This window comes from Neofelis nebulosa, chromosome 7, assembly GCF_028018385.1.
Source record: "Neofelis nebulosa isolate mNeoNeb1 chromosome 7, mNeoNeb1.pri, whole genome shotgun sequence".
Taxonomy (NCBI): Eukaryota; Metazoa; Chordata; class Mammalia; order Carnivora; family Felidae; genus Neofelis; species Neofelis nebulosa.
Window position 1 is genome coordinate 46,580,210 of NC_080788.1, and position 26,439 is coordinate 46,606,648.

Here is a 26,439-nt window from a genome sequence, read left to right on the forward strand (position 1 = left end):
AAACCTCTTTGATCTTACCCGCAGCAGCTTCTTACTTAACACGTCTCCAGAGGCAAGGGAAACAAAAGGAAAAATGAACTACTGGGACCTCATCAAAATAAAAAGCTTCTGCACAGTGAAGGAAACAATCAGCAAAACTAAAAGGCAACTTATGGAATGGGAGAAGATATTTGCAAATGATATTATCAGATAAAGGGTTAGTGTCCAAAATCTATAAAGAACTTATCAAACTCAACACCCAAAAAACAAATAAGTGAAGAAATGGGCAAAAGACATGAACAGACACTTCTCCAAGGAAGACACCAGATGGCCAACTGACACATGAAAAAATGCTCAACATCACTCATCATCAGGAAAATACAAATCAAAACCACAAAAGACACCACCTCCCACCTGTCAGAATGGCTAACATTAACAACTCAGGCAACAACAGATGTTGGTGAGGATGCGGAGAAAGAGGATCTCTTTCTCATTGTTGGTGGCAATGCAAGCTGGTGCAGGCACTCTGGAAAAGAGTATGGAGGTTCCTCAAAAAACTAAAAATATAACTACCCTACGACCCAGCAATTGCACTACTAGGTATTTATCCACAGGAAACAGGTGTGCTGTTACAAAGGGACACATGCACCCCCATGTTTATAGCCGCACCATCAACAATAGCCAAACTATGGAAAGACCCCAAATGTCCATCAATGGACGAATGGATAAAGAAAATGTGATACACACACACACACACACACACACACACACACACACACACACACAATGGAGTATTACTCGGCAATCAAAAAGAATGAAATCTTGCCATTTGCAACTACGTGGATAGAACTGGAGGGTATTATGCTAAGTGAAATTAGTCAGAGAAAGACAAAAATCATATGACTTCACTCATATGAGGACTTTAAGAGACAAAACAGATGAACATAAGGGAAGGGAAACAATAATATAAAAACAGGGAGGGGGACAAAACATAAGAGACTCAAATATAGAGAACAAACTGAGGGTTGCTGGAGGAGTTGTGGGAGGGGGAATGGGCTAAATGGGTAAGGGGCATTAAGGAATCCACTCCTGAAATCATTGTTTCACTATATGCTAATTAATTTGGGTGTAAATTTTAAAAAATAAAAAATAAAAAAAAAGAGTGAAGTATATTTGAGAACAGACTCAAGTAAGATCAAAAAACTTAAAAAACATTTTTAACTAAAATTAAAAAAATAAAAACAAATCTTCCATGTAAAGTGTTAACAAAATCTTAAACAAGAATGTAAAACATCCCTGGGGCGCCTGGGTGGCGCAGTCGGTTAAGCGTCCGACTTCAGCCAGGTCACGATCTCGCGGTCCGTGAGTTCGAGCCCCGCGTCGGGCTCTGGGCTGATGGCTCGGAGCCTGGAGCCTGTTTCCGATTCTGTGTCTCCCTCTCTCTCTGCCCCTCTCCCGTTCATGCTCTGTCTCTCTCTGTCCCAAAAATAAATAAAAAACGTTGAAAAAAAAAAATTTAAAAAAAAAAAAAAAAAAAAAAAAAAGAATGTAAAACATCCCAAAAGTGATATGCCGAGATTTTGACACCTATGACTTTGGTATTCTGTGGGGGGTAGAGAAATGCAGGAGACCCAATAATAACTAAGAAATAAGCAGTTTATACAGGTAATGGTAAGTACAAAAATGACCAAATAATATAAATTTTTAAATATTTAATTAGAATAGCAATAAATAAGAAATACACAGTTTGATTTATAACACCTCCACAAATTGAGGAGTTACTTGAGAAGATAAAAAGTTGAGTATTTGCCAATTTCTGCTCTTTAGGAAAGTCAGAAAAAAATTTAAGATATTCAACTTCTACTAATTGTCATATAATATGCATGTTACCCTTAATCCACAACAATCCTATGAAGCAGATTTCATTACCTTCATTCTAAGAATAAACTAATGGGCTGAAAAGTTAATTTGTCCAAAGCAGCAAAGCTGTGATGTGAATTGAGATCTGACTCCAAAAACAATTACCCTTTCCATTATACCAACATTTACAGACTTAATTGTGAGGTTTAGTTTAACATTCAAATAGAAAGTTGAGTTGGAACTCAGGAAAAACAACCATTTTTAATTTGTACATGAATTATTTTAATTTTTGTGCTGCAGTCCATTTTTGCATTATGTATGGTAAAACGGACCAACTAAACAATACAATTCCTTCTTAGTTCAAATTTCATTTATTAAAAAAAATACTTTTAAGTAATCTCTACACCGAACATGGGGGGCTCAAACTCCCAACCCCAAGATCAAGAGTTGCATGCTCTATGTAATTGAGTCAGCCAGGTGCACCTACTAATTTTGAATATACAGTAAATCATACAGCACTCATGATTTTTTAGATGAAATTGTAAAGAAATTATTTTTAAAAATATTAGAAATACTAATGGGAATCAAAAGGAAGAAATGTAGCTTCTTTCAAAATAAAGACTAAAAAAGTTAAGAATCCTTTCAATATACCTTTAATTCTGGCTCCAGCAAATAAACGTACATATTATAAACTATTATAGAGGGGCACCTGGGTGGCTCAATCGGTTGAGCATCCGACTTCGGCTCGGGTCATGATCTCATGGTTTGTGATTTTGAGCCCCGCATTGGGCTCTGTGCTGACAGCTCAAAGCCTGGAGCCTGTGTCGAATTCTGTGTCTTCCCCTCTCTCTGCCCCTCCCATGCTCATGCTCTGTCTCTCTCTGTTTCTCAACAATAAATAACCGTTAAAAGAAAAAATTGATTGTTAAAAAATTGAACGTTAAAAAAAAAAGGATATCATATATCATCTTCCTATTCTAATTTCTTATATGTATCATTAATTTATTATTTATCATTTATTATCAATTAAGAATGGTTCATTTATTATTAATTAAGAATAATTATTATACTTAAAAATACTAAAATTCAGGCTTTATAGTAAATCTATTTATCATCAGTATTTCCTCTCAGGAAAAATTTATGAGACAACCTTCAACTTAGAAAAGCCAATTTCAGGGGTAGCTCACACAGTTAAGTGTCCAACTCTTGGTTTTGGCTCAGGTCATGATCTCATGGTTTCTAGGTTCAAGCCCTGCATCAGGCTCTGTGCTTACAGCATGGAGCCTGCTTGGGATTTTCTCTCTCCCTCTTTCTCTGCCCTTTCCCTGCTTGCTCTCTCTCTCTGAAAAATAAGTAAACTTAAAAAAAAGAAGAAGAAAAACAATTTGAAACATGTTCGCCATCAATTTCTATCACAATAAGACCCCATCCTCAGAGTAACACCAAGGCCTATTTAAAACTATTTAAAATCATCAGAAACTGCAGATACATTCATACATACTAGATTTTCAAAAATATCCTATTTTATATGCAATCAAAGAGTTTCAGAGCAATGAAGAATGGTACAGTGGATATCTATTTAACAAGCTCACAAAGACTGGGGCACCTGGGTGGTTCAGTCGGTTAAGCATCTGATTTTGGCTCAGGTCCTGATCTCATGGTTGGTGGGTTTGAGCCCTGCATCAGGCTCGGCACTGACAGTGCAGAGCCTGCCTGGGATTCTCTGTCCCTCTCTCTCTGCCCCTCCCCTGCACACGCTTGCACACTCTGTCTCTCTCAAAATAAACAGACTTTAAAAAGCCTAGTTGCTGAAAAATCTACCCAAAGAATAAGTGACAATGAAAGTTTGCATTAGTTGCTTGAAAAATAGATGGGAATAGCTACTGAAGTAGTCCAGATAAGATGAAGGTGGCCTGAACTAGGGTAGTGGTAGTAGAGATAGAAGTTACTAATTAATGAAAATACCAAAGAATGCATTTCATAAACTTTGAAGGGAAAAACAAGCTCATTCACCACAGAAGCTAAGAAAGTCTCTGACGCTGGAAGGGCCAGATAATTCAGAGGACAGGGGGTGAAGTAGAGGGGGCTAAAAATGGAAGGAGTCTGTATAAAGAGCAACTGGTACCAGATCCCCAGGATTTGTTCTAAGGAATCATGAAGGCTATTTCTGCTCCTCTGACTTTATCACTGGTTCTTCCAGACTGATTTGTCCCAGACTTATTGTCCACTATTTAACTTCCAAACCACATATCCCAAGTAACATCTCAAGTTCTGAAGTAGGTGATAATCTTAGCTTGGGCAAGTTATTTAAAATTTATGTTACCTCAGTTTTGCATATATGTAAAATAGGAACATTATCTACCTAAGGATTTCATGATATAATTGAAAAATTAAGAGGAAATGCATATAATGCATGTAAAATATTTAGCAGTGTATCTGGACACAAAAATAACCAAGTACTGGGGTGCCTGGGTGGCCCAGTTGAGCGCCCAACTCTTGATTCCAGCTCAGGTCATGATCTCACAGTAGTGAGATTGAGCTCCAGGTCTGGCTCTGCTCTGTCAGCATGGAGCCTCCTTTGGATTTTCTCTCTCCCTTCCTCTCTGCCCCTCCCCCTCTCTCACGTGCATGCACAAGTGAAAGCACGTGCACTCTCTCTCTCTAAATAAACATTAAAAAAAATAATGGAGTACTACTATTTTTCAAAGCCATATGATTGCTGGTACCATCTATGCTCAGATGTTCTTCACGTGGCACTCAATATAGATAAGGTGTATGGGGAACGGGAAAGTTATCCGCTGAAGGACTACTGGGAGCAAGGAGAGAGGAGAAAATGAACCCATCATTAATAGGGCAACCAGCCAATGGAGTAGTCATACTATCATCAGTCCTCATCCATTTTATCTCACAAATGAAGAAAAACAATACCAATCCTAATTCTTAAAAGAGATTGGAAATGAAAGTCTCATAAATGTTACTTGCATCTACTGTGTAAACAAAACTCCACCGTGTGAAGTTATTAATCTCTTCTTACAGGATCTATATTTAAAAAAAAAAAAGGGTGGGCAGAGTCTAATATGGAATCTTTTTTTCCACTTTTATAAGTAATAAATACACTCGGAAAGACTCAAAAGAGCTTTGTGCCTACTTTGGGAAAAGGAAAATGTGAGAAAATTTGTATGATTGCAACGTTCTTATAAGTCAGGAAGTTTGAAAAAAAAAAAAGTAAAAACCAGTCTGAAGCAAGGTGTATGAAAACAGTACAAGAAAAGTTTTCAAGCAGGGAGGGAGAGGTAGAGTCATACTCATTGCTGACAAGAAGCTCACCCTCATGATGCCTCATGTGCAAGTGGTAATAAGAGAGAGGACATCCATTTGAACATCTTTGAATTTTCCGGTAATGGCCTTTTGTTCATTTTGCTGTTGGGTTGCTCATCTCTTTCTAATTTATAAGGGCTCTTTGTAAATGAAGAAATTAACCATTAGACACATAATCTGGCAAACTGTTCCCTCAGTTTGTGGTGTGTGTTTTGGTTTAGTTTCAGGTAGCGTTTTTGGGGGGAAGAAGGGGGTTGCGGTGAGAAAGGGACTTTCTGTCTTTTTTTTTTTTTTAAACCTTCAGCTTTTTCAGTTTTTATAGAATCAAATGTATCAACCTTATTTTACAGATTCTAGGTGTAATGTCTGGAGAAACCAGCTTTAATATAAAAAAAAATCTTGTTTCAGAATCCTGGCATTCCTCTCTTGACTTGGAGTAGGAGATGGTCTCAGTTCCTACCAAGCAAAGAGAGGGGGGAAAAAAGAATTTCCTACCTAAAAGGGCTGGGGAGGAAATGAGATGTACTTCCAGCATCTTAATTTAGAATAGCATATTCATTCTTCTACTAAAATGCTACATAATCGTTAGATATTACAAAACTATCATAACGCACAGAATAAGTTTATATAAGTTTTTTTGAGTGTTTGATTCTCAGAACCTGTAACATTCTACAAGAAAACAAATGTATTACATAGCAAGGACTCCCTCTATTAAAGTAATACTTTCATAAACATGATGATATTAATGGAGAAACTTTAAAAAATGTTCATAGTATAAAATTTAAGTTACACAAAGTAGAAAAATAATAGCATAATGAATTTCCCAAGTACCCATCACTTGGCTTCAACATTTATAATATAACTATCATGTTATCAGTATCATCAGAAACTAAATTTTTGACTTGTTAATTTTTACAAACACATCCATTTTTTTTTTTTAGTTTTAAGTAATTTCCATACCCTAAGTGGGGTTCAAGCTCACAATTCTGAAATCAAGAGTCACATGCTCTACCAACTGAGCTAGCCAGGCACCCTGAAACACATCTAAATAAGTGGGTCATAGCCTTCAAATACACCTATAAATAGCACTGTGGGTTTTTTTTAATGTTTATTTATTTATTTTGAGAGAGCGCGTGCATGTGCACACACACGTGGGAGAGGAGCAGAAAAAGGGGGGAGAGAGAGAATCCTAAGCAGGCTCCCTGCTGTCAGTTCAAACCATGAGATCATGACCTGAGCAGAGAGACCTGAAGTGATCAAGAGTCAGATGCTTAACTGCTTAACTGACTGAGCCACCCAGGTGCCCCTAGCATTGTTTTTGATAGATAAGATGAAAGATTAAAGAAAAACCGTAAAAAAAAACACTAAGTTTAGTCTAAAGTAAAGAAGCAAAATGAATACATATTCCAAAGCATAAATTTACCTGGTGTCAGTTAAAGAGAAATAGAAATTTGAGCCTGAATTAAATTTAATGAATAGGTTTCCTTTTTTGATTTGTTGGATTGCCACAGCTCAACTATTTCAGAGATTATGAACGATCACCTACTCTTCATCAGTCCTAAGGCAACCTATCTATAATTAAAACTCCAATATTTCCAACACAGTACTGTTTGATAATTTTAACTATCATTTCTCATCCAGAACTATGGCACTTACTTTCTTTGAATCACTCAAATCCTCCCAACATGTTTATTGATTTTTCTCATTACTCCACCTTCCTTCAAAGACATAATCACCTGTTTCATTTTCAACTCTAATTCCATTGACTCTCCACAAATCAGCCCTTGGAAAGCTCAGTCCCTGATATAACCCTAACCAGCCATTCTTTCTGTTCCTATTTCTAGGTATTAGAAAACTACTGGGGAAACAAACAGAAACAAAGCAAAATGTATATACTACAAGTTTTTAAAGCATAACCCCAACTTATCCATTGCTACTTACTACTTTCTATTTATGCCTCAAATTCCAAGACATAATCTCTATGAGATTAGAATTTCTTTAAAATACAATGTGCCTTTCTCATACAATCCTCCCCCCCAAGCTTTAAAACCTCTCCTTGCTAATTACTGACAGGTTCAATAGTGATTGCTGATAAGGTCAATTGTTATTGTGCCAAAATGGGAGAATGAGGCCTCAATTGCCATCTGCCTCTCTATTTTACACAACCTTGTCTCTATATCTTCCTTGTCCCATTCCTTCCATTACTTCAGAAAATGAGATTGTTGCTCCTTTCCTCTGAAGAGAACTTTACCACCTATTCTGAGGAGTCAATATTATTCTGACTTTTCAGCATCTTTGTCCTCACACCCATCCTTTTTCAGTAAAATCTTTTGTACTCCAATAGCTCCTTGATTGCTGTTGCACTTGACAATTGATAACTGACCGCTTTATTAGTTTCTCTCCGAGACTACTATCATGACACTGTCCTATTTCCAGTTCTCAGTCATATGTCACATTATGCCTATACTGGTTTCTTTTACACTCTCTCACTCTTAATGCTTATTGCCTTTCCCCCACCAAGTTTAATCCTTGTTCTCTGTTTTCGCTATTGTCTACTGGAGAATGGGATGGAAGAGGGAGTGGAGAATTACAGGGAGGAATTAAGCTGGCAATTTGTAGTTTCCCACATATTCTCAATGATAAAAAAAAAAAAAATTGAGAACTATGGCTCACCACTCTCAATGAAGTATTCATTTATTCTCATACTTATGGTAAGTAAACTACCATACTTAGGTCTATGCAATAACTCCCCCATTCAGTTTTTCTCTATAATTTGACCTCTTCCCTGACACTCGACGCTTCTAGAGGCATGATGAATATTTATATTTTCATGTCCCACTATCAGACATTTCCAACCTGACACAACTAAACTTTTGACATCTCCCAGCTGAAAACACTTTATCTTTTGAATGATGCAATCTCTATTACCCAGATTAGAAAAGGTGGGGTCATCTTCATTTCCTTTGTCCAGTTAGCGATCATTTAGGCTCCAACATTATCTTCATCAAAGAGAAGGGGCAGAGAATTCCCCATCCAAAAGGACCATCCTCATCAATTCTTCATGTTACACTACACTTCCTGCTACACTACAATCTTACCCCTAGTCTAATCTCAAACAAACAAGGCGACTTCCATCATATTATTCTCAGTCGAGTTCCCTATGATTAGCTAAATATAAAGTGTAAGCACCACTTGTGTTTACAGTGAAATCTGACAGCTACTTTTTGTACCCTATTTACTATTTTTCTCTACCTCAGCCTTTCTCAAACCTTCTGGTGTCTAGACCATTACAGTTCTAAAAATTATTGAGGACCCCAAAGAGCTTTGGTCTATGTAGGTTATATCTACCCATACCTACCATACTAGAAATGAAAATTGAGAAAAATTTTAAAAAGAATAAATAAGCACATATTCCATTAACTCTCAGAGCAATGATATTATCACATATCATATAGCCTGGAAAACTCCATTGACACTTGTGAAAGAATGAGAATGAAAAGGCAAATACTAGCTTAGTATTATTATGAAAATAGTTCTGACCTCTAGCACCCCCGGCTCTCTTTGAGAAAGCTGCTTTATCAGACCCTGCTTCTCTTAATCTGCCTCCCTATCAATCACTGATTACTGATGAGTAACGTTTGTGTGTAGCCATAGCCTGGAGGCAGACAGGAGGCTTAAAAACCACAGATTTATAAAATAGCCTCCAAATTAATAAGCACGCCTGCTCATTAACAGTCTAACACAAACTATCAATTTTATTTCCTGCTAATGCCATTTCCTTCCCTCTGACTCTGCACTTCCAACCAAGGTTTGAATCATGAAAAAGAACAAATCTTTTTCTGCTTCACCAGCTTTGAATACACCATTCCCTCTGGCTGGAAGGCCTTCTATCAACTCATCCTTCAGATCCAGTTCATAGATTACCTCTTTTATAAAGCTTTCCCTTGACACAACGCATCCCCAATTACCCTTTTCTAATTCCAAAGCACATTTAGAACTTACCACATTGCACTGTAATTATTTATATGTGTCTCCCCACTAAATGGGAGCTACATGAGGGCAGACTTGCATCTTGCTTGTCTTTGTACTTCTAGTACCTCACACGTAGTAGGAACTCAAATGTTTGATCATTTCATTGAAGCCATGTCTGAAAGAGTCAATTCAATGCTCATCTATCTCCAAATATTTCAGATCATAGCACTTGCTCCTTCCTCTGAACTTTGGTAGTACTATTTGGTAACTAAGAGAAAAGAAAATCTAAAGAACTGTTTTCCCTTCCTACAAAAAGACTAGGGTCTTTGGCCTGTATATCAAGTCTGACTCTGACATTTAAGGGCTTTCATCAAGTGGTTCTTCACCTTTCAGTCTTACTTTTTATTATTCACCAGTATGAATACTGGTCGGCTAATAAACACACATGCACGCACAGACACGCACGCACACACACAATCCATTCTATTTTCATCCCTTTTGTTTATATCCTTCCCGCTCCCACAATTCCATTTCCTTATTATTTCAAATTTAGTTTTCCTTAAAAGCTTGGTATAAGACCCATCAATTCCATGAAGCTCTCTGGGGCTATGACAGACTAAAGAAAAATTTCCCCTTTTGGAATATCTAACACATTTCAATCTGTTGTTTATAACTGAAAAATTTATATTTATGTAAACAGATGTATACAATATATAGATGTATTTATAGTGTATTGCCTTGCATTGTCCTTTAATAAGTCAATGATGCAACCCCAAATAGCTCCCCAGCTAAAGCAGACACAGTCTTCATCAAACATTTGAGTGCCATTATGTACCAGATACTGCTAAGGTTTCTAATCTTATTTCTTTTGCATCAGCCCTTGCTAGTAACAGGAAGATGAAGGCACATAATATATGCTATTTCCTTTACTTAATTTTTTTCCTAACCGGTCAGAATAATCCAGGTTATTTTTTTCTAGGAAACAGTTTATCAATGGATATACTTATCAATTAGAAAATAAGAGGTGTGCTATAAGATCCTGCATCTCAGCATCCTCAAACTGCAAGCTTGAGTAAGACACTTCAGTTATACACAACACACTGAGTCCCCTCAATATACTTAACTTTTGAAGGGCCCTTACCTTTCTTGTTCCTTTACCTTGAATATATCTTTTCTTATTTGAGTCATTACAATTTTAATTTCCTTAACCTTGACAAGTTCTGATGCAAGTAATATGCAATAATGTAATAACAGTCATAATGCCAAACTGTTTAAGCAGAAACAAATAAACAAGGCAAATAAAAATCATGCATAAAATGAAAACAATCTTTGAAAACCAAGAAGTTACGGTAACTGGGCTCAGACCAATGCTTTCCCTTAAATGGAATTTGTCTAACGGGCCACATCTTCCCTATCACCATTTCCTTAAGTATCTACACCCAAATGGAGCAAGTATTAGTTGGGAAATTGGCTAAACATAACCATCAAAACTTGTTCCCTGCTATCATGGATTGATGGTAAGTAACTTCTAAAGATCATTTTCCCCAGTTCTTCACTCTTGCATATGTGACAGTCAGTAAGAAGGAAACACAGAAAAATACAGTTAAAAAATAATCCTAGGGTTTAGGGTGCTCTAAGTCCTAGTTGTTTTTAAGAACATCAACTGAATGTTGAACTCATATTTAAACACTAGAGAGACCTGAGGTTGCCGGCAATTCTTTTACAAAATACATATAAGAATATTCTTTGGACAAGAGTCCCAGAATGAATTTCATGGGAGAACCAGGAAAGAAAAGAGGAAGCCGTCAGCTGACATGCAGCAGCTCCTTCACCCCGTTTTTCCCCCTCCCCAAAAGCTGTAGGAAATAGCTGCAGAAATGTACCTTCCAGGCCAGAAGCAAAACATTGAGGATGGCCAGCAAAGGGCAGGGTCCATTCTCATTCTGAGTGATGATGGGTGTGTTCTCTTCCTTCCACTGGATCCACTTGATGTGATAGACAGATTGTCCCGGGAAGCGTTCCTTGGAGGCCGCCAGTACCTGAGCTTCCTCCCCCTCCTCCTCCTCCTCCTCTTCTCGGCAAAGAGGCACAGCCGGGGGCAACACCGCCGCGCCCTCGCCCTCCTCCTCCTCCCCGGGGACCCGGTTCTCTGCTCCCTCCTCACTATTAAACTCAGAGCTACTGGGGAAAGAATGCAGGTTAGAGAACGACTCCAGGGAGTCCAGGCTTGGCGATTCCCCAGGAGGGCTCGGGTCGCTGCAACTGCTACTGAGGCCGCCGGCGCTGCTAGGCTCCTCGGAGCCGGCGGCCGCCAACTCTGCCCGGCAGGTGCCGGCGGAATCCGCGCGGCAGCCGGCGTCTCCGGCCGGACCCGATCCATGGTCCGCTCCGGCCTCCGCGGTCTCCGGCGAGGCGGTCACCTTGTGTTGCCCTCTCAGAGGCGCCTTCTGGGCAGCAGTGTTCTCCAAATCGCTCTCCTTCAAGTCCAAGCCCGGAAAGGAGCTGCAGGGTCCGGGAACCTGAGGAGAGCCGGCGGGAGGAACGGAGTCCAAGAGGCTCCTCCCGGCGGCCGCCGCCCCCTGCCCATTCCCGCCTCTGCTCTCCGCCGCCCATACTCCAGGACCATCTCCGGCGGCGAGCCTGGTCTCCGGTGGCCCTTCCTGCGGAGAACCTGTCCCTGGCGTTGGCCCGATGGCCACCCCGTGTTCTAGTGGCTGCAGGCTCTCGGGGCCGCTCTCCATGCCCAGCCGCCAGCCCCTCGCTCTAAGGAGACCGCGGCGGGTTCTCTTCAGCCAGCGCCTCGGACGCCATGACAGCGGCACTGGCAGCTACAGCGCCCTTGCGCGGCCTCGGCCAGGCACGTCACGGGGAGGGCACCGGGAGCGCGCGCGCGCGCCGCCGTGCTATCCGCCTGCTTGGGGAGTGACTGAGCGCCGCCGAGGGAGGGCGACCCCTACCCGGACCCGCCCCTCCTACGCGCCCGCCTGCTGGAGCTAGCTCTCGGAAGGCGTGGCGTGGCGGGCGTGGCTAGGAGGGTGTGGCCTGAAGGAAAACATCCTCTCACTATGTAGCCGGAAGTTGAACTCTAGGGCAGCCCGACCGCGCGCGGCTTCTTTAAAGGAGAGGCGGGCAGAGACTGTTTCGGTTGTGACCCTTAAGAGCTGGGGTGTGTGTGGCCCAGCCTAGGGCTCAGGATGATGAGTTGCCTGTGGTTGTGTTATTTGGAAAAGAGCTCGTCCCCGAAGAGCTGAGGAGATTTGTTTCCTCCGCTTGTAAGATGGAAAATTGAAGGAATTTCTTACGAGATGCTGATTTTTAAAGGCTGTGCATCTACTCGAGGTGTTTGGATTACTACACCGCATAAATCCCAGTCTCCCAGGGTTTTGGCTGAGAAACACCGGGCTCCTCACCAGCTACTGGTGAAAACGTTCGCCCTACTTGAGGCGTCAGTGCGGTTGTGGATACTGGCCTGCACAGGAAAAAAAAAAAGTGGGTAATTTTGGGCCAATAATAATAAATTAGCTTCTGCCTGAATTAGCCAAGTCTTTGCGGTTTTGTCAACTTGGCTTCACTTTGATGGAGTGGGAAGTGCCTGCTCCTGAGTTTTCTAATTGCAATTGATTCGTCTTAAGGCCGTACAATTTTCAGAGAGGACAGAGTAGGCTGCAAATTTTGTTGGTGACAAAATGGGATTTGGGTCCTATTCTGACCTGTTCCCCACAAGGACGCCCCTCTCTCCCCTCCTCCCGTTTTTGTTTGTTTTTTTTTTTTGTTTTTTTTTCTGTTTTTGTTTGTTTGTTTTTTGTCTTTCAACATTTTTTAAGCTCCGGGGATACAAAAGATGACAGGGCAGGTCCTCTTTCGTGGTTAGCCATAGAAATAACTGACATCTAATGGAACGGTATCTTTCTGTATCTCTTTTCGTTCGAGAAGGTAGACAAAATTACAAATTGGTATTTCATTCACTCATTTAACACCCCTCAAGTCCAAGTACATTCTGGAAACTGTGGCACTGGAGAATAAGAGAAAGGGCTCATATCTTCTTTGGGTTTACTATCTAGTAGTTTTTTGTTCTGTTTTTTCTTATTGCTACGTTTTTATTTATCTATTTTCACATTTTTTTTAAATTTTTTAATTTATATTTTGAGAGACTGAGCAAGCAGAGGAAGGGGGGGGAGGGGGGGAGGGGTAGAGAGAGAATCCCAAGCAGATTCCACACTGCCAACACAGAGCCCAATGCGAGGTTCCAACTCATAAACTGTGAGATCATGACCTGAGCCAAAAACCAAGAGTCAGATGCTTAAGGGACTGAGCCACCCAGGGTAAGACACACCTGGGTGGCTCAGTCTGTAGAACATGATCTCAGGGTCATAATTCGAGCCACACTTTGGATGTAGAGTTTACAAGGTATATGCTGCTGGATCAAGCTTTTTACAGTATTTAAGGCCATTAAGTGTAAATGAGAATATAAGAGATTTCAGGAAATTCAGAATTTAGTATGCTGCCTTGATTATAAATAGATGTCTAAAGGTGTATTATATGGCTGCCTGGCTGGCTCAGTCAGTAGAGCATGCAACTCTTAATCTCAGGGTCGTGAGTTCAAGTCTCACATTGGGTGTGGAGCCACTTAAAAAAATAATACGCTAAAATAAATAAATAAATAAATGAAGGTGTAGTGTATGAGTAAATTGAATGACTGGATCATTTACAGGCCAGAAACCACAGAGCCAAAAAGTATGGAACACATGTCTCACATAATAGTCTTTCACCAGTTTTTTTTTTAAGACTCTGCTTAGATAGGCCTGAACTTGCTCTGGTAGTTTTCATTGGTATATGTTTCAAATGCTCACATGCATAATTTAATAATTTATTTATAATAGAAACAGAACCAATTTTTCTTTTCTATATGTTGTCAGCAACTACATAATGAACGGTGGTAAAAAATGTATGCTTGTATGTAATTATTTAAGTTTGTGAAGATGTGCATAGTTATTTTTCTAAGGGAGGCGGGGAGTAGCATCTGGGGAGAAATGTCAGAAGACAATAAGCTGAAAAATGTCTCACTCATTTTTGCTTATATCTATCTTTGGTTTAAGTTCTTGTTTTTCCCAGAATTAACAATTACCTCATCATTTTGTTTATTTGCTTAACTCTTCACCTACTAGTAGCTCAGCCACAGACTTACCAGTACAGTCACGCATATCAGGTTTCCTCCCAGATCCATTTTAATCTTGGGTATATCCCTCCTGAAACACTTCTCTTACTCTGACCTAAACTTACTGTTCTGAAGGACTGCTGCACGTGTCATCCTGGGATTTCTCTTCACTATTGTCTTAGGAGTTCCCTCCTCCTCATTTCCATGTTGATTCCTTCCTTGAATCTCCTTCTTCCTCTTTCTTGGATCTGGTGGAACATATTCTTTTTTAGCTTCCTGAGAATGAGTGCATAGGAAGCACATTTTTGGGGACTGTCTATGTCTGAAAAAGAGATAGAAGTCTACTCTACCTTTACATTTATAGTTTGGCTAGACATAAAATTAAAGGAAATACTTCTTCCTTTTGAAGTCATTGATCATTGTCTTTCAGCTTCCAAATGATTATAGAGTAGTCTGATGTTCCAGAACCTATTTCCGTATTACCTATTTGTGTATTACCTATTTCTTCTCTCTGAAGTGTATTTGATTGTCTTTTTCTTCTTGGTGTTCTGACACTTCAGTATTTGATGTTGTTTTGTTTTGTTTTGTTTTTGTTTTTAGGTAGGCTTAATGCCCAATGCAGGGCCTGAACTCAGGACCCTGAGATCAAGACCCTGAGTTGGAGAACTGTGCTGAGATCAAGAGTCAGATGCTTAATCAACTAAGCCACCCAGGTGCCCCAATATTTGATATAGTTTTGAGTGGGTCTTGCTTTATTTATTGGGATGCATACTTGATGATCACACAGTGAATGTAGAAACTTATATTCTTCAGTTCTGGAAATTTTTCATTTCTTTTATAATTCTTATTTATTCTTTAATTTTATCTATTTGTTCTATTTTCTAAGAGATTTTCTCAACTTTATCTTTCAATTCTTTTTTTAAAATGTTTATTTATTTTGAGAGAAAGAGAGAGTGCACACCCACATGCACACATGTATGCAAGACAGGGTAAGGGGCAGGGGGGGTAGAGAGAGAATCTCAAGTAGGTTCAGCACTGTCAATGCATAGCTCAATGCAGGGCTCGATCCCATCAAGTGGGAGATCATGACCTGAGCCAAGACCAAGAATTGGGTGCTCAACCAACAGAGCCTCCCAGATACCCATTCAATTATTTTTAATGCATTACTTACTGGTGCTGTTGTATATTTAACTTCCAAGAATTCTTTGTAGTTCCTTTTTATTGCTTAGAAACATCCTGATCATTCATCTCTTAGAATATTGATTACAGTTTTTATTGTATCCTTTATATCTTTGAAAGGATATCTGAACAATATGCTATAAAAAATATACTTAGTATGGAGTTATTGATAGTTCCAGAGAGAGTGAGATATGGGTGATACAAGTGTATAACATTGGTTTTACTCTTTGGAAGGGCAAAATCTGTTTTGGGAAATAAGATATATTCACATGAAATACTGAGAATATAAGTCAGTTAATAATTCATACTAAATGAGTGGTACAAGCAATAACTTATAAAAATTCAGATGAGGAAAATCTTTTTGTATGAGATAATTGAGGAATTAAGCTATATTAGCCTAATTGAAATCATAGGCTGATTGTTACCTCAAGCTTAAGAAATCCAAAAATATATCTCTAACTCTCAAAATTATTGTTCTTTAAAATTTTTTTAATTGAATCATAGCTAGCTACCATAACAGCAAAGTTGGTACTATCTTTGACTTTTACCCAGATTTATTTACTATTACCTCATCTGTCAAGTCTTACTGATATTATACACTCCTTTTCTATTTCATTTATCTGTAGCCACCCCCTTGCTAAGTCTTTATCACCTTACTGCTAGTGTGTATCATCATTCTAATTATTCCTCAGCCTATGGGGTTTTTTTTCCCCTAAATCCTCATATTCCATAGAAATAAGTCAATAAACAATATCTACAACTTTTTAATGAAGATATAAGAGTGTAATCATGTTACTCAGAAAGAAATTTGGGGATAAGGAACTAAAGAATACCTAGGAGTATGGAACTGCTTCTAAAGAACAGGACTCAAAAGTGTGGAGGGATAGAGCAGAGAGAATTGCTTTGTTTTTATATAAACTATTTGACTTTTAAGCCTAGTCCATCTTGCTTTTATTTTGTTGATGGTGCTACTAAAAATAATTTGAAGGTTCTTTATTGTTAGCTGAACCAAAATTGGGTCAGAGCAGATTGCACAGGCTTGGCATATATACCTTTATTTCTTTTCTCTTAGCTTTCTACTCAAGATATGGTGGTGAAATTTTGAGTTAAAATCAAGTGTTTCCATGTAACTCAAATTGCGCTGGCTCTGGCCCTCATCTGCTTATGCAGAAATTCCAGCCTCCTGCAAAGTACATCCCCTATTTAATTATTTCTGAGAGCCCCCATGAGGAGTCCCACACCTGTTCAGAAACAAATCCAATCCTATGATATTCTACCAGGTGCTGCTTCTACTCCATGCTGCTTTACCAGATGCTAGTCTGTCCTGGTGGTATTAAAGATGTACGATGGTGAATGGAGGAAAATGACCTTGTTTTCCCTTTATTTTACCTCTACTATGCTAAGTATTGTTGAAACATTTCTTTTTTTAATTTTACTTATGTAGTTTTTTAAAAAAAAATTTTTTTTAACGTTTATTTATTTTTGGGACAGAGAGAGAGCGAGCATGAACGGGGGAGGGTCAGAGAGAGAGGGAGACACAGAATCGGAAGCAGGCTCCAGGCTCTGAGCAGTCAGCACAGAGCCCGACGCGGGGCTCGAACTCATGGACCGCGAGATCATGACCTGAGCCGAAGTCGGCCGCTCAACCGACTGAGCCACCCAGGCGCCCCTTTAATTTTTTAATGTTTGTTTACTTTTCAGAGAGACACACACAGAGCGTGAGTGGGGGGCGCGGGGAGCAGAGAGAGAAGACACAGAAACCCAAGTAGACTCCAGGCTCTGAGACAGCTCAGGCTCCTCATAGAGCCTGACATGGGCTTGAATTCATGAACCATGAGATCATGACCTGAGCCGAAGTCAGATGCTTAACCAACTGACCCATCCAGGTCCCCCACCTATGTAGTTATTTTTAAGAGTGGGACCTAAATTTGGGTACAAATAGAGTCTAGCAGGAATGAATTCAAGGAATATATTCCATCACCTTCAACTCAAAATCCCTACTCTTCTGGTCTTAGGACAATGGTTAAGGTTTTGTTATTGCCTCACATATATAATGTCTTAGGACCTAGCTCTTCAAACACACTCCTACCAGTTTGCTAGATATCTCTCAACTTTAATACAGTTATTCTCCAAGTGTGGTTTTTGGATTAGTAGTATTAACATCACCTGGGAACTTGTTAAAAATGAAAATTCTTGGGGCACCTTTGCTGGCTCAGTTGGTGAAGCATGTGACTCTTGATCTTAGAGTCATGAGTTTGAGCCCCACATTGGGCGTAGAGCTTACTTAAAAAGAAAAGAAAAGAAAAGAAAAGAAAAGAAAAGAAAAGAAAAGAAAAGAAAAGAAAAGAAAAGAAAAGAAAAGAAAAGAAAAGAAAAGATATCTAGTCCTACCCCAGATCTATAGAAGCAGAAACTCTATGTGTAAAGTCCAGTGACACAAAGGACTGTGTTTTAACAAGACCTCTAGATGATTCTGATTCACAATGAAGTTTCAGAATTGCTATTCTAGCACTAAGGGAAGCATCTCTTCCCCACCTTTATGGCAAATAAATAAACCTTAGTGCAATCCCTATCAAAATAACACCAGCATTGTTTACGGAGCTAGAAAAAACAATCCTAAAATTTGTATGGAACCAGAAAAGACCCCAAATAGACAAAGCAATCCTGAAAAAGAAAACCAAAGACATTACAATTCCAGACTTCAAGCTGTATTACAAAGCTGTAATCATCAAGACAGTATGGTACTGGCACAAAAACAGACACATAGATCAAAGGAACAGACTAGAGAACACAGAAATGAACCCACAAACATATGACCAACTAATCTTTCACAAAGCAGGAAAGAATATTCAATGGAAAAAAGAGAGTCTCTTCAGCAAATGGTGTTGGGAAAATGGGACAGCGACATACAGAAAAATGAACCTGGACCACTTTCTTACACCATGCAGAAAGATAAAATCAATATGGATGAAAGACCTCAATGTAAGACAGGAAGCCATCAAAATCCTTGAGGAGAAAGCAGGCAAAAACCTCTTTGACCTCTGCCACAGCAACTTTTTACTCAACATGTATCCTGAGGCAAGGGAAACAAAAGCAAAAAGGAACTATTGAGACATCATCAAGATAAAAAACTTCTGCATGGCAAAGGAAACTATCAGCAAGACTAAAAGGCAACTGACAGAATCAGAGAAGATATTTGCAAATGACATATCAGATAAAGGGTTAGTATCCAAAATCTGTAAAGAACTTATCAAAATCAACACCCAAAAAACAAATAATCCAGTGAATAATTGGGCAAAAGAGATGAATGGACACTTTTCCAAAGAAGACATTCCAAAACTGCTCAACATCACTCATCATCAGGGAAATGCAAATGAAAACCACAGTGAGAGCACCTCACACCTGTCAGAATGGCTAACATTAACAACTCAGGCAACAACAGATGTTGATGAGGATGTGGAGAAAGAGGATCTCTTTTGCACTGCTGGTGGGAATGCAAACTGGTGCAGCCAGTTTGGAAAACAGTATGGAGGTTCCTCAAAAAGTTAAAAATAGAACTACCCTATGACCCAGCAATTGCACTACTAGGTATTTATCCAAGGGATACAGGTGTGCTGTTTCGAAGGGGCACATGCACCCCCATGTTTATAACAGCATTATTGACAATAGCCAAAGTATGGAAAGAGCCCAAAAGTCCACCGACTGACAAATGGATATATATATATATACATATATATATATGTATATATATATAATATTCCATTAATATTATATTAATATTCCATACACATACGCACATACACACACAGTAGAATATTACTCTGTAATCAAAAAGAATGAAATCTTGCCATTTGCAACAACGTGGATGGAACTAGGGTGTATTATGCTAAGCAAAATAAGCCAGTCAGAGAAAGGCAAATATAGGATTTCACTCATATGTGGAATTTAAAAAACAAAACAGATGAGACCATAAGGAAAAGGAAGCAAAAAAGATAAAAACAGAGAGGGAGGCAAACCATAAGAGACTCTTAAATACAGAGAACAAACTGAGGGTTGCTGGCAGGGTGTTGGGTGGGGGATAGGCTAAATGGGCATTATAAAGGGCACTTGTTGGGGTGAGCACTGCATGTTATATGTAAGTGATGAATCAGTAAATTCTATTCCTGAAGTCATTATTACGCTGTATGTTAACTAACTTGGATTTAAATTTAAAAAAATTAAAAAGTAAAAGTTACTGTAGTATAAAAAGATAAATAAACCTTAGCAAAAGTAAAAGACTTCTAAATTCACCTTCTATAGCCAATTTTTAATTACTTTCCTAGAACTCCACAATGCTCCAAAGTTAGTCTTTTGGCCATTTTTTCTATATATTCTCCTTTGAGGAGTGTGTGTGTGTGTGTGTGTGTGTGTGTGTGTGTATGTATACCTTCAAAGTCATGTCGAAACCATATTTTGTTATCCTGATCTCAAAATGCTTCTTTGTTCTTGCCTTTCCCACATTTCTCCACCTTCATATCAGTCTCTGTTACTTAGGGTTAAAACACTCAAGTACTTCCATTTAGTTTCCTCATAGTCAACAAGTCCCCTTTTTAAATTTAAAATGTTTAATATAAGTAAATATTGTGCTTTTCTAGTTAAAAAGATTAGCAAACACTTATGAGCAAATAAAGAAAGGAAAAGCCACCTTTCAGCATGCTGTGTGGAATGAAGTATTAGAGAGAACACTAGTGATATTTCACTGCATGTATATCCTCCTCAAACCTTTCTAGGCGTCTGAACACATACATATTTTTGTGAACAAAAATTGGACCATTCTGTGGGGTGCCTGGGTGGCTCAGTCAGTTAAGTGTTTGACTCTTGATTTCAGCTTAGGTCACGATCTCATGATTCGTGAGATCAAGCCCAGCATTGGGCTCTGCACTGATATCAATATATTGTGAACTGTTATCAATATATTTGAACACTTGGAGTGCCTGGCTCGGTCAGATGGTAGAGCATATAACTCTTGATCTTGGGGTTGAGAGTTCAAGCTCCACGCTGGGTATAGAGATTACTTTAAAAAATAAAATCTTTAAAGATACCTATCCTGTGAACATCTTTAGGTATTAATTTATATTCATCTACAACATTTCTAATGAATCAATAATATTCTGTTATATTGCTGAACCAATCCCTGCTTTTCAGACATTTAGATTGTTTAACCATTTTATGAACTTCACTGTAATCAATGTCCTTGTAACTGAATATTCCTTTTTTTAAAATTTTTAAAAAATTTTACTTAGAGAGAGAGAAAGACCAGGGGAGGGGCAGTGAGAGAGGGAGAGAGAGAATCCCAAGAAGGCTCTCTGCTGCCAGCACAGAGCCTAATGCAAGACTCGAACTCAAGAACTGTGAGATCATGACCTGAGCTGAAATCAAGAGTCAGACACTTAACCAACTGAGCCACCCAGACGCCCCATCTGTATTCCTTTAATAGATTTCCACATGTTCAAGTCAAATCAGGATCTGACTTTTACTTCAGTATTTTATCCACTCGTTGCTTTCCATTCTCGCTGGTGCTATCCTAGGTCAGTGAGCATGTTGGAGTAAACCTGCTAATTGATTTTGCTTTATTTTCCTTCAAGTACATTGTGTATATTGCTAGATTAAACAATGATTTTATTATTTCCATCTACCACTGAAAACCTTTAAAGGCACTTCCTTAACCACTAAATATCATGAGTTGCTCTAGCATTCAAAGCTTTTCTTAATCTATCCTCATTCTATGTAACTAGCCTTATCAATTACTAAAATGTAATAACCCTTTTTCTATACCATTTGAACTAATTATGCCTATGCAAATGATTTGCTCATTTTGCTTCCTTAATTTAAAATATCTACTCTCTTTTTCTCTTAATTCCATATTAGCTTTCAAAGTCTACTCAGATTATGTCCAACTTTCTACCTCAAAACCCCCTGTTTTCAATACACCATTTAAAATACCATTATTGGGGCGCCTGGGTGGCTCAGTCGGTTAAGCAGCCGACTTTGGCTCAGGTCATGATCTCGCGGTCTGTGGGTTCAAGCCCTGCGTCGGGCTCTGTGCTGACAGCTCAGAGCCTGGAGCCCGTTTCAGATTCTGTGTCTCCCTCTCTCTGACCCTCCCCCATTCATGCTCTGTCTCTCTCTGTCTCAAAAATAAATAAACGTAAAAATAAATAAATAAATAAATAAATAAATAAATAAATAAATAAAATACCATTATTGATAAGAAAAAAAAAAAAAAGATTACCCTGCACGTTTGCAAAGACATCTAGTCTCTAATTAATTTGATATGTTTGGCCCAATGTAACAATGAGCAACATATAATATTGTGAATCTGAATAATTTTGGAGCTTAATGCATCCTCAGACGTAATTTTTTTTTTTTTTTGCAAATGAGGAAACTGGGGCTGAAAGAAGTCCTGTGACTTACCCAAGGTGAAACAGTTCCATTATTACCACAGGTTGGTGCTAGAATAGAGTTCCTGAACTTTCAGTCCAGTGTTGCTCTGTTACAATGTAGCACACACATTACAACAGAGGCCTTGGGAAAGAAAGATTGATTTCAAAATACAAAAATGTCTTGACTTGAAAAATTGTTAAAGATGTGCTGTTTAGCTAGTTAGCATTAGATTAAAATATGATCCATTTAACTAAGCAAAATTGTATTAGTAATTGTGATGACTCCTCAGCATTTGAATTGTTTATTATAAGTTAGCTTTGTTTTTTTTTTAATTTTTAAATGTTTTTAATTTTATTTTTGAGAGAGAGAGAGACAGAGCATGAGTGGGGGAAGGACAGAGAGAGACACACAGAATCTGAAGCAGGCTCCAGGCTCTGAGCTGTCAGCACAGAGCCCGATGCAGGGCTTGAACTCATGGATGGTGAGATCATGACCTTAGTCAAAGTTGGACGCTCAATTGACTGAGCCACCCAGGCGCCCCAACATAGCTTTAAAAGAAACTAATTATATTTTAAACAATTTGGCCCCACATAAATGATTTGTTTGTTCATATAAAGTGTTTAATGCAAAGTGTTTAGTTTGTCTTATACCTTAAAATAAATGCTGACCAATATAGTGTTTATAATGGGTATGTATTGTTATCTAGATTTCTAGTGCAAGTGTTTAAGTTTGGATAGACTTAAGAGAGATATGTGTTGGTATGAGAAATTAAAGCAATAACAATAGAGCAATTTTTAAAAAATACAATTATTGAATTTTCTTATGTCTAATATTCACTTTCTTAATATTGAAAAAATTTCTAGATTCAGAATTAAATATTTTGTGAACAATTTGATGCTCTTTTCTTCAATAGCTATTGTTAAATCAATGGTGTATCTTACAATTGAGGGTATCTTAGAATCAAGGAAATAAATCATCTTTTCTATTTTCTGTATGTTGACATTGACTTACCAAGACAACCTGGTCTTTACATTCACTCTATCCCTCATGTTTATTTAGAATGGTGATTGTCAAACTTCAGTGTGATTAATGCTCACATGAGGAGCCTGTTAAAATGCATGTTTCTGGGCTCCGAGCCCAAGAACTCAGATTCTCTCATTCAGAATTGGAGAAAAGCCCAGGAATCTGCAGTTTTGTCATGCATCCTAAGTGATTCTGATCCAGGTATTTCACTGGCCATACATTGAGAAACACTCATCTAGAACAATATCAGATAATAACCACGTGTGCTATTGAGAAGTAAAGTATAGTTTGTAATTGTTAATATGCATATAGTAAGAATTATGACTCATTTGGCTTCTAATTACAATAATGAACCTCTGTAATTATGTATTGAGTATCTACGGTGTGGTGCTTTGGGGCACAGAAGGGAATATCAAGCATGGTCACACAGAAGCAGCCTAAATAGTAGGAATTGTGATGAATGGAAACCACAAGACCTGGGACCAAAAGCTGGTCCTGCATTGACTAATTTTACAAGCTTCGGTAAATCAATTTACTTCTCTCAACATGAGACTTCACCTTTTGTAAAAGAAAAAAAGGCGGGGGGAAAAGAGTGAATGATATTGCTATGTTGCTTTGCAAATGACATGGGAACATATAGGAAAGCTCTTCTAACATAGTATTATTATTGTCATTGCCCTGAATTGGTTACAATCTTGTTAAGACAAGACATAAGCATCTACAAGTGAAATAAAAGTATGACACTTGAGGCTGTATATAAGGCCTACTTATGAAGTGCTTCCCAGAACGATAAGAATTAAATAACCGTATCAATATAAAATGAATCAGATTAGGTATTTGTTATAGTTCCCTTACAAGACAGGATTCATTCCAGGTCTAAAAGAAGCAAAAGTGAGACTTAGAAATCTAATCGCAATCTGAATAAATTTAAAAAGATTGTGGCCTAATCAATTATATTATTCCTGAAAAAAAATAATAAGAGAAAGAGAGATATTGGTCTATGTGGGGTCTAAAGAAAATCCCAAGATATAAGGGTTTGTCATAGTGCTTCCATAACCATCTAGGGTGGAGGTCACCTGAGCAGGTGGATGGCCTGGTTCCTGTCTAGTCCCTTGTCAGATTCTAATGTGGCATAGTAAGTTGGATAGTTGGATAAACTAGACAGTAAAATCATTTAATTAATTTCTTTTGCAATGATGCCTTGCTTACTAAGCTGCTTTTAATTATGATTTAGCCACTCAAGTGTTAAAAGATAAAAAAGGGAATGCAGTGACCTGCTAACATGATTATGTAACTTGTAGAAAAATAAGGTGATGTTTCGGTCAAAACATGTCTCTTGAGAGTTTAACTCCTATGAATTAATCCTTGTCATCTGATCAACTCAGGTTGCACTATGAAAAGTCAAGCTTCTGGATCTTCAAAACTCAGTAGTAGATCCTGGACCATGGCAGCGATAATATAAATGGATTCACCTAGTAATTTAAAAAACTGGACTATAAGATTTACAGGCAGACAAATGCAGGCTAGAAGCCCGGTCCGCCTCTGTGTTCTCATTTGTGAAATGAGATATGTCTACTTCATAGTATCATTGTGAAGACTAAAGGGGATCATGTGGGGCGCCTGGGTGGCGCAGTCGGTTAAGCGTCCGACTTCAGCCAGGTCACGATCTCGCGGTCCGTGAGTTCGAGCCCCGCGTCAGGCTCTGGGCTGATGGCTCAGAGCCTGGAGCCTGTTTCCGATTCTGTGTCTCCCTCTCTCTCTGCCCCTCCCCCGTTCATGCTCTGTCTCTCTCTGTCCCAAAAATAAATAAAAAATGTTGAAAAAAAAAAATTTTAAAGGGGATCATGTATGCAAAGTGCCTATGGTGCTCTATGGCACTATGGCAGGAATATTGTCTTGGTAGTGTGGAAATCTCCAAATCAGGAGCAGAACAAATATTTCTTGAATGAATGATCAGTAATTACCATTAGCACCCTGTAAGGTTTTTCTGGGTGCTCTCCGCTTTGCCTCAAAGCCTTTCTATCTCTGTCCTCTGTAATATCAGAATAATAATAATGAGAGTTTCCCTAAAGTAACAAAGGATTAACTGGAGATGAGTGATATAAATGATAAGTGTTTGGTTCTAAAATGTGATTGAGATTTGTGGGGCCCTTGGGATCTAGGAAAACACTTCAGGACTATTTGGAAGTTGGTCTAGTTCTCAACAGAGGTCACAAACTAAAATTCTGACAGGAATAACACAGGCTGGGGTGACATTAGACTAGCCCATCCAAGGAGGGCAGCCTCTACCCAGTTTCAGCCAACTGAGGTTTTGCAAGAACTTAAGTCTGCTTAACCTCTCAGTTTTCACAGAAAATCCGGTATCTGCGTTTTAACACAAAAGCTCCTAATTGTTGAATATTGATGTATAATTAAGAAAAATGTTTTTTATTGTTATTTTATTAATTTTTATTAGAAAAATTTTTTTAGAGAGAGAGAGAGCACACATGAGCAGGGGAGAGGGGTAGAGGGAAAGAGAGAGAGAATGTTTTTTTTTTTTAAGTTTATTTTACTTATTTTGAGAGCATAAGGAAGGTGGGGGCAGAGGGAGACAGAGAGAATCCCAAGCAAGCTGGGCTCTGTCAGTGCAGAGCCAAACACGGGGCTCAAGCATGAGAACATGACCTGAGGCAAAACCAAGAGCTGGACACTTTACTGTCTAAGTCACCCTGGCACCCCTAAGAAAAAACTTTTAACTATAAGTCAAACCAAACATGCCTCTGAGTCTAATTTGGCTTATGAACTACCAGGTTGTGCCCAGAGCTTTAAAGGCTAAGTATTAGAAAAACCCCAGGCAACAATTAGATAAACCCAGGCATATTTAAAATTTTTAGGGGCGCCTGGGTGGCTCAGTCGGTTGAGTGTCCGACTTCAGCTCAGGTCACGATCTCGCAGTCCGTGAGTTCGAGCCCCGCGTCGGGCTCTGGGCTGATGGCTCAGAGCCTGGAGCCTGCTTCCAATTCTGTGTCTCCCTCTCTCTCTGCTCCTCCCCCGTTCATGCTCTGTCTCTCTCTCTATCTCAAAAATAAATAAACGTTAAAAAAAAATTAAAAAAAATAATAAAAAAAATAAAAATTTTAAAGACTATTTGAACAAAAATCAATTCAAATCAGGCAACAGATAATAATAATCTAGCAGATGGATAAGGGCTCAGAGGACCTCCATAAAATGAAGGACTTTTAGGGGCAAAAGGGAGTGGGAATAGGGAAAGTTCCACTAGGCAAAAAAGTGGGTTGGTTATTGCAAAATTAATTCCTTTAGGAGATGGTAGGAGCCTATCTGGCAGATTACCTAACTAGTGCTGATCAGGCATTTTCTGACTGTCTGGTTTAAGATTCCATTTCTGAGTAGCAACTGTAATTAAGTTTCAGGTTGGTGATGTGGGGCTTAGCATAAATGGCTCCATTTTGAGCCTGCTGTTTTGTTTTTTAACACACTGTATAAAAGGAAGGGAGATAAAGGGAACGAAAAACATAGGGAGGGGATAGTTT

At 38.8% G+C, this 26,439-nt stretch overlaps 2 protein-coding genes across 8 annotated transcripts in view; one reads left to right on the forward strand and one right to left on the reverse strand.

Moving 5' to 3' along the window:
- MINDY2 (MINDY lysine 48 deubiquitinase 2) overlaps nt 1–12,074 on the reverse strand; it is an 82,797-nt gene extending 70,723 nt beyond the window's left edge. For 3 of the 7 annotated variants that reach the window (XR_009264110.1, XR_009264111.1, XM_058737581.1), the window contains exon 1: nt 11,013–12,068. Coding sequence is in view for 3 of the 7 variants with exons in the window: in XM_058737581.1 (XP_058593564.1) it covers nt 11,013–11,870 (858 nt within the window). In the remaining 4 variants the exon portion in view is untranslated. Of the gene's footprint in view, nt 1–11,012 lie in introns of all 7 variants that reach the window. The other 4 variants (XR_009264108.1, XR_009264109.1, XM_058737580.1 and 1 more) reach the window with 2 other exon arrangements.
- A 2,883-nt stretch (nt 12,075–14,957) lies between these two features.
- ADAM10 (ADAM metallopeptidase domain 10) overlaps nt 14,958–26,439 on the forward strand; it is a 160,812-nt gene continuing 149,330 nt past the window's right edge. The window contains exon 1 of the mRNA XM_058737584.1: nt 14,958–14,997. Within this exon, the coding sequence (XP_058593567.1) occupies nt 14,973–14,997 (25 nt within the window). The 5' untranslated portion in view covers nt 14,958–14,972. The remainder of the gene's footprint in view (nt 14,998–26,439) is intronic.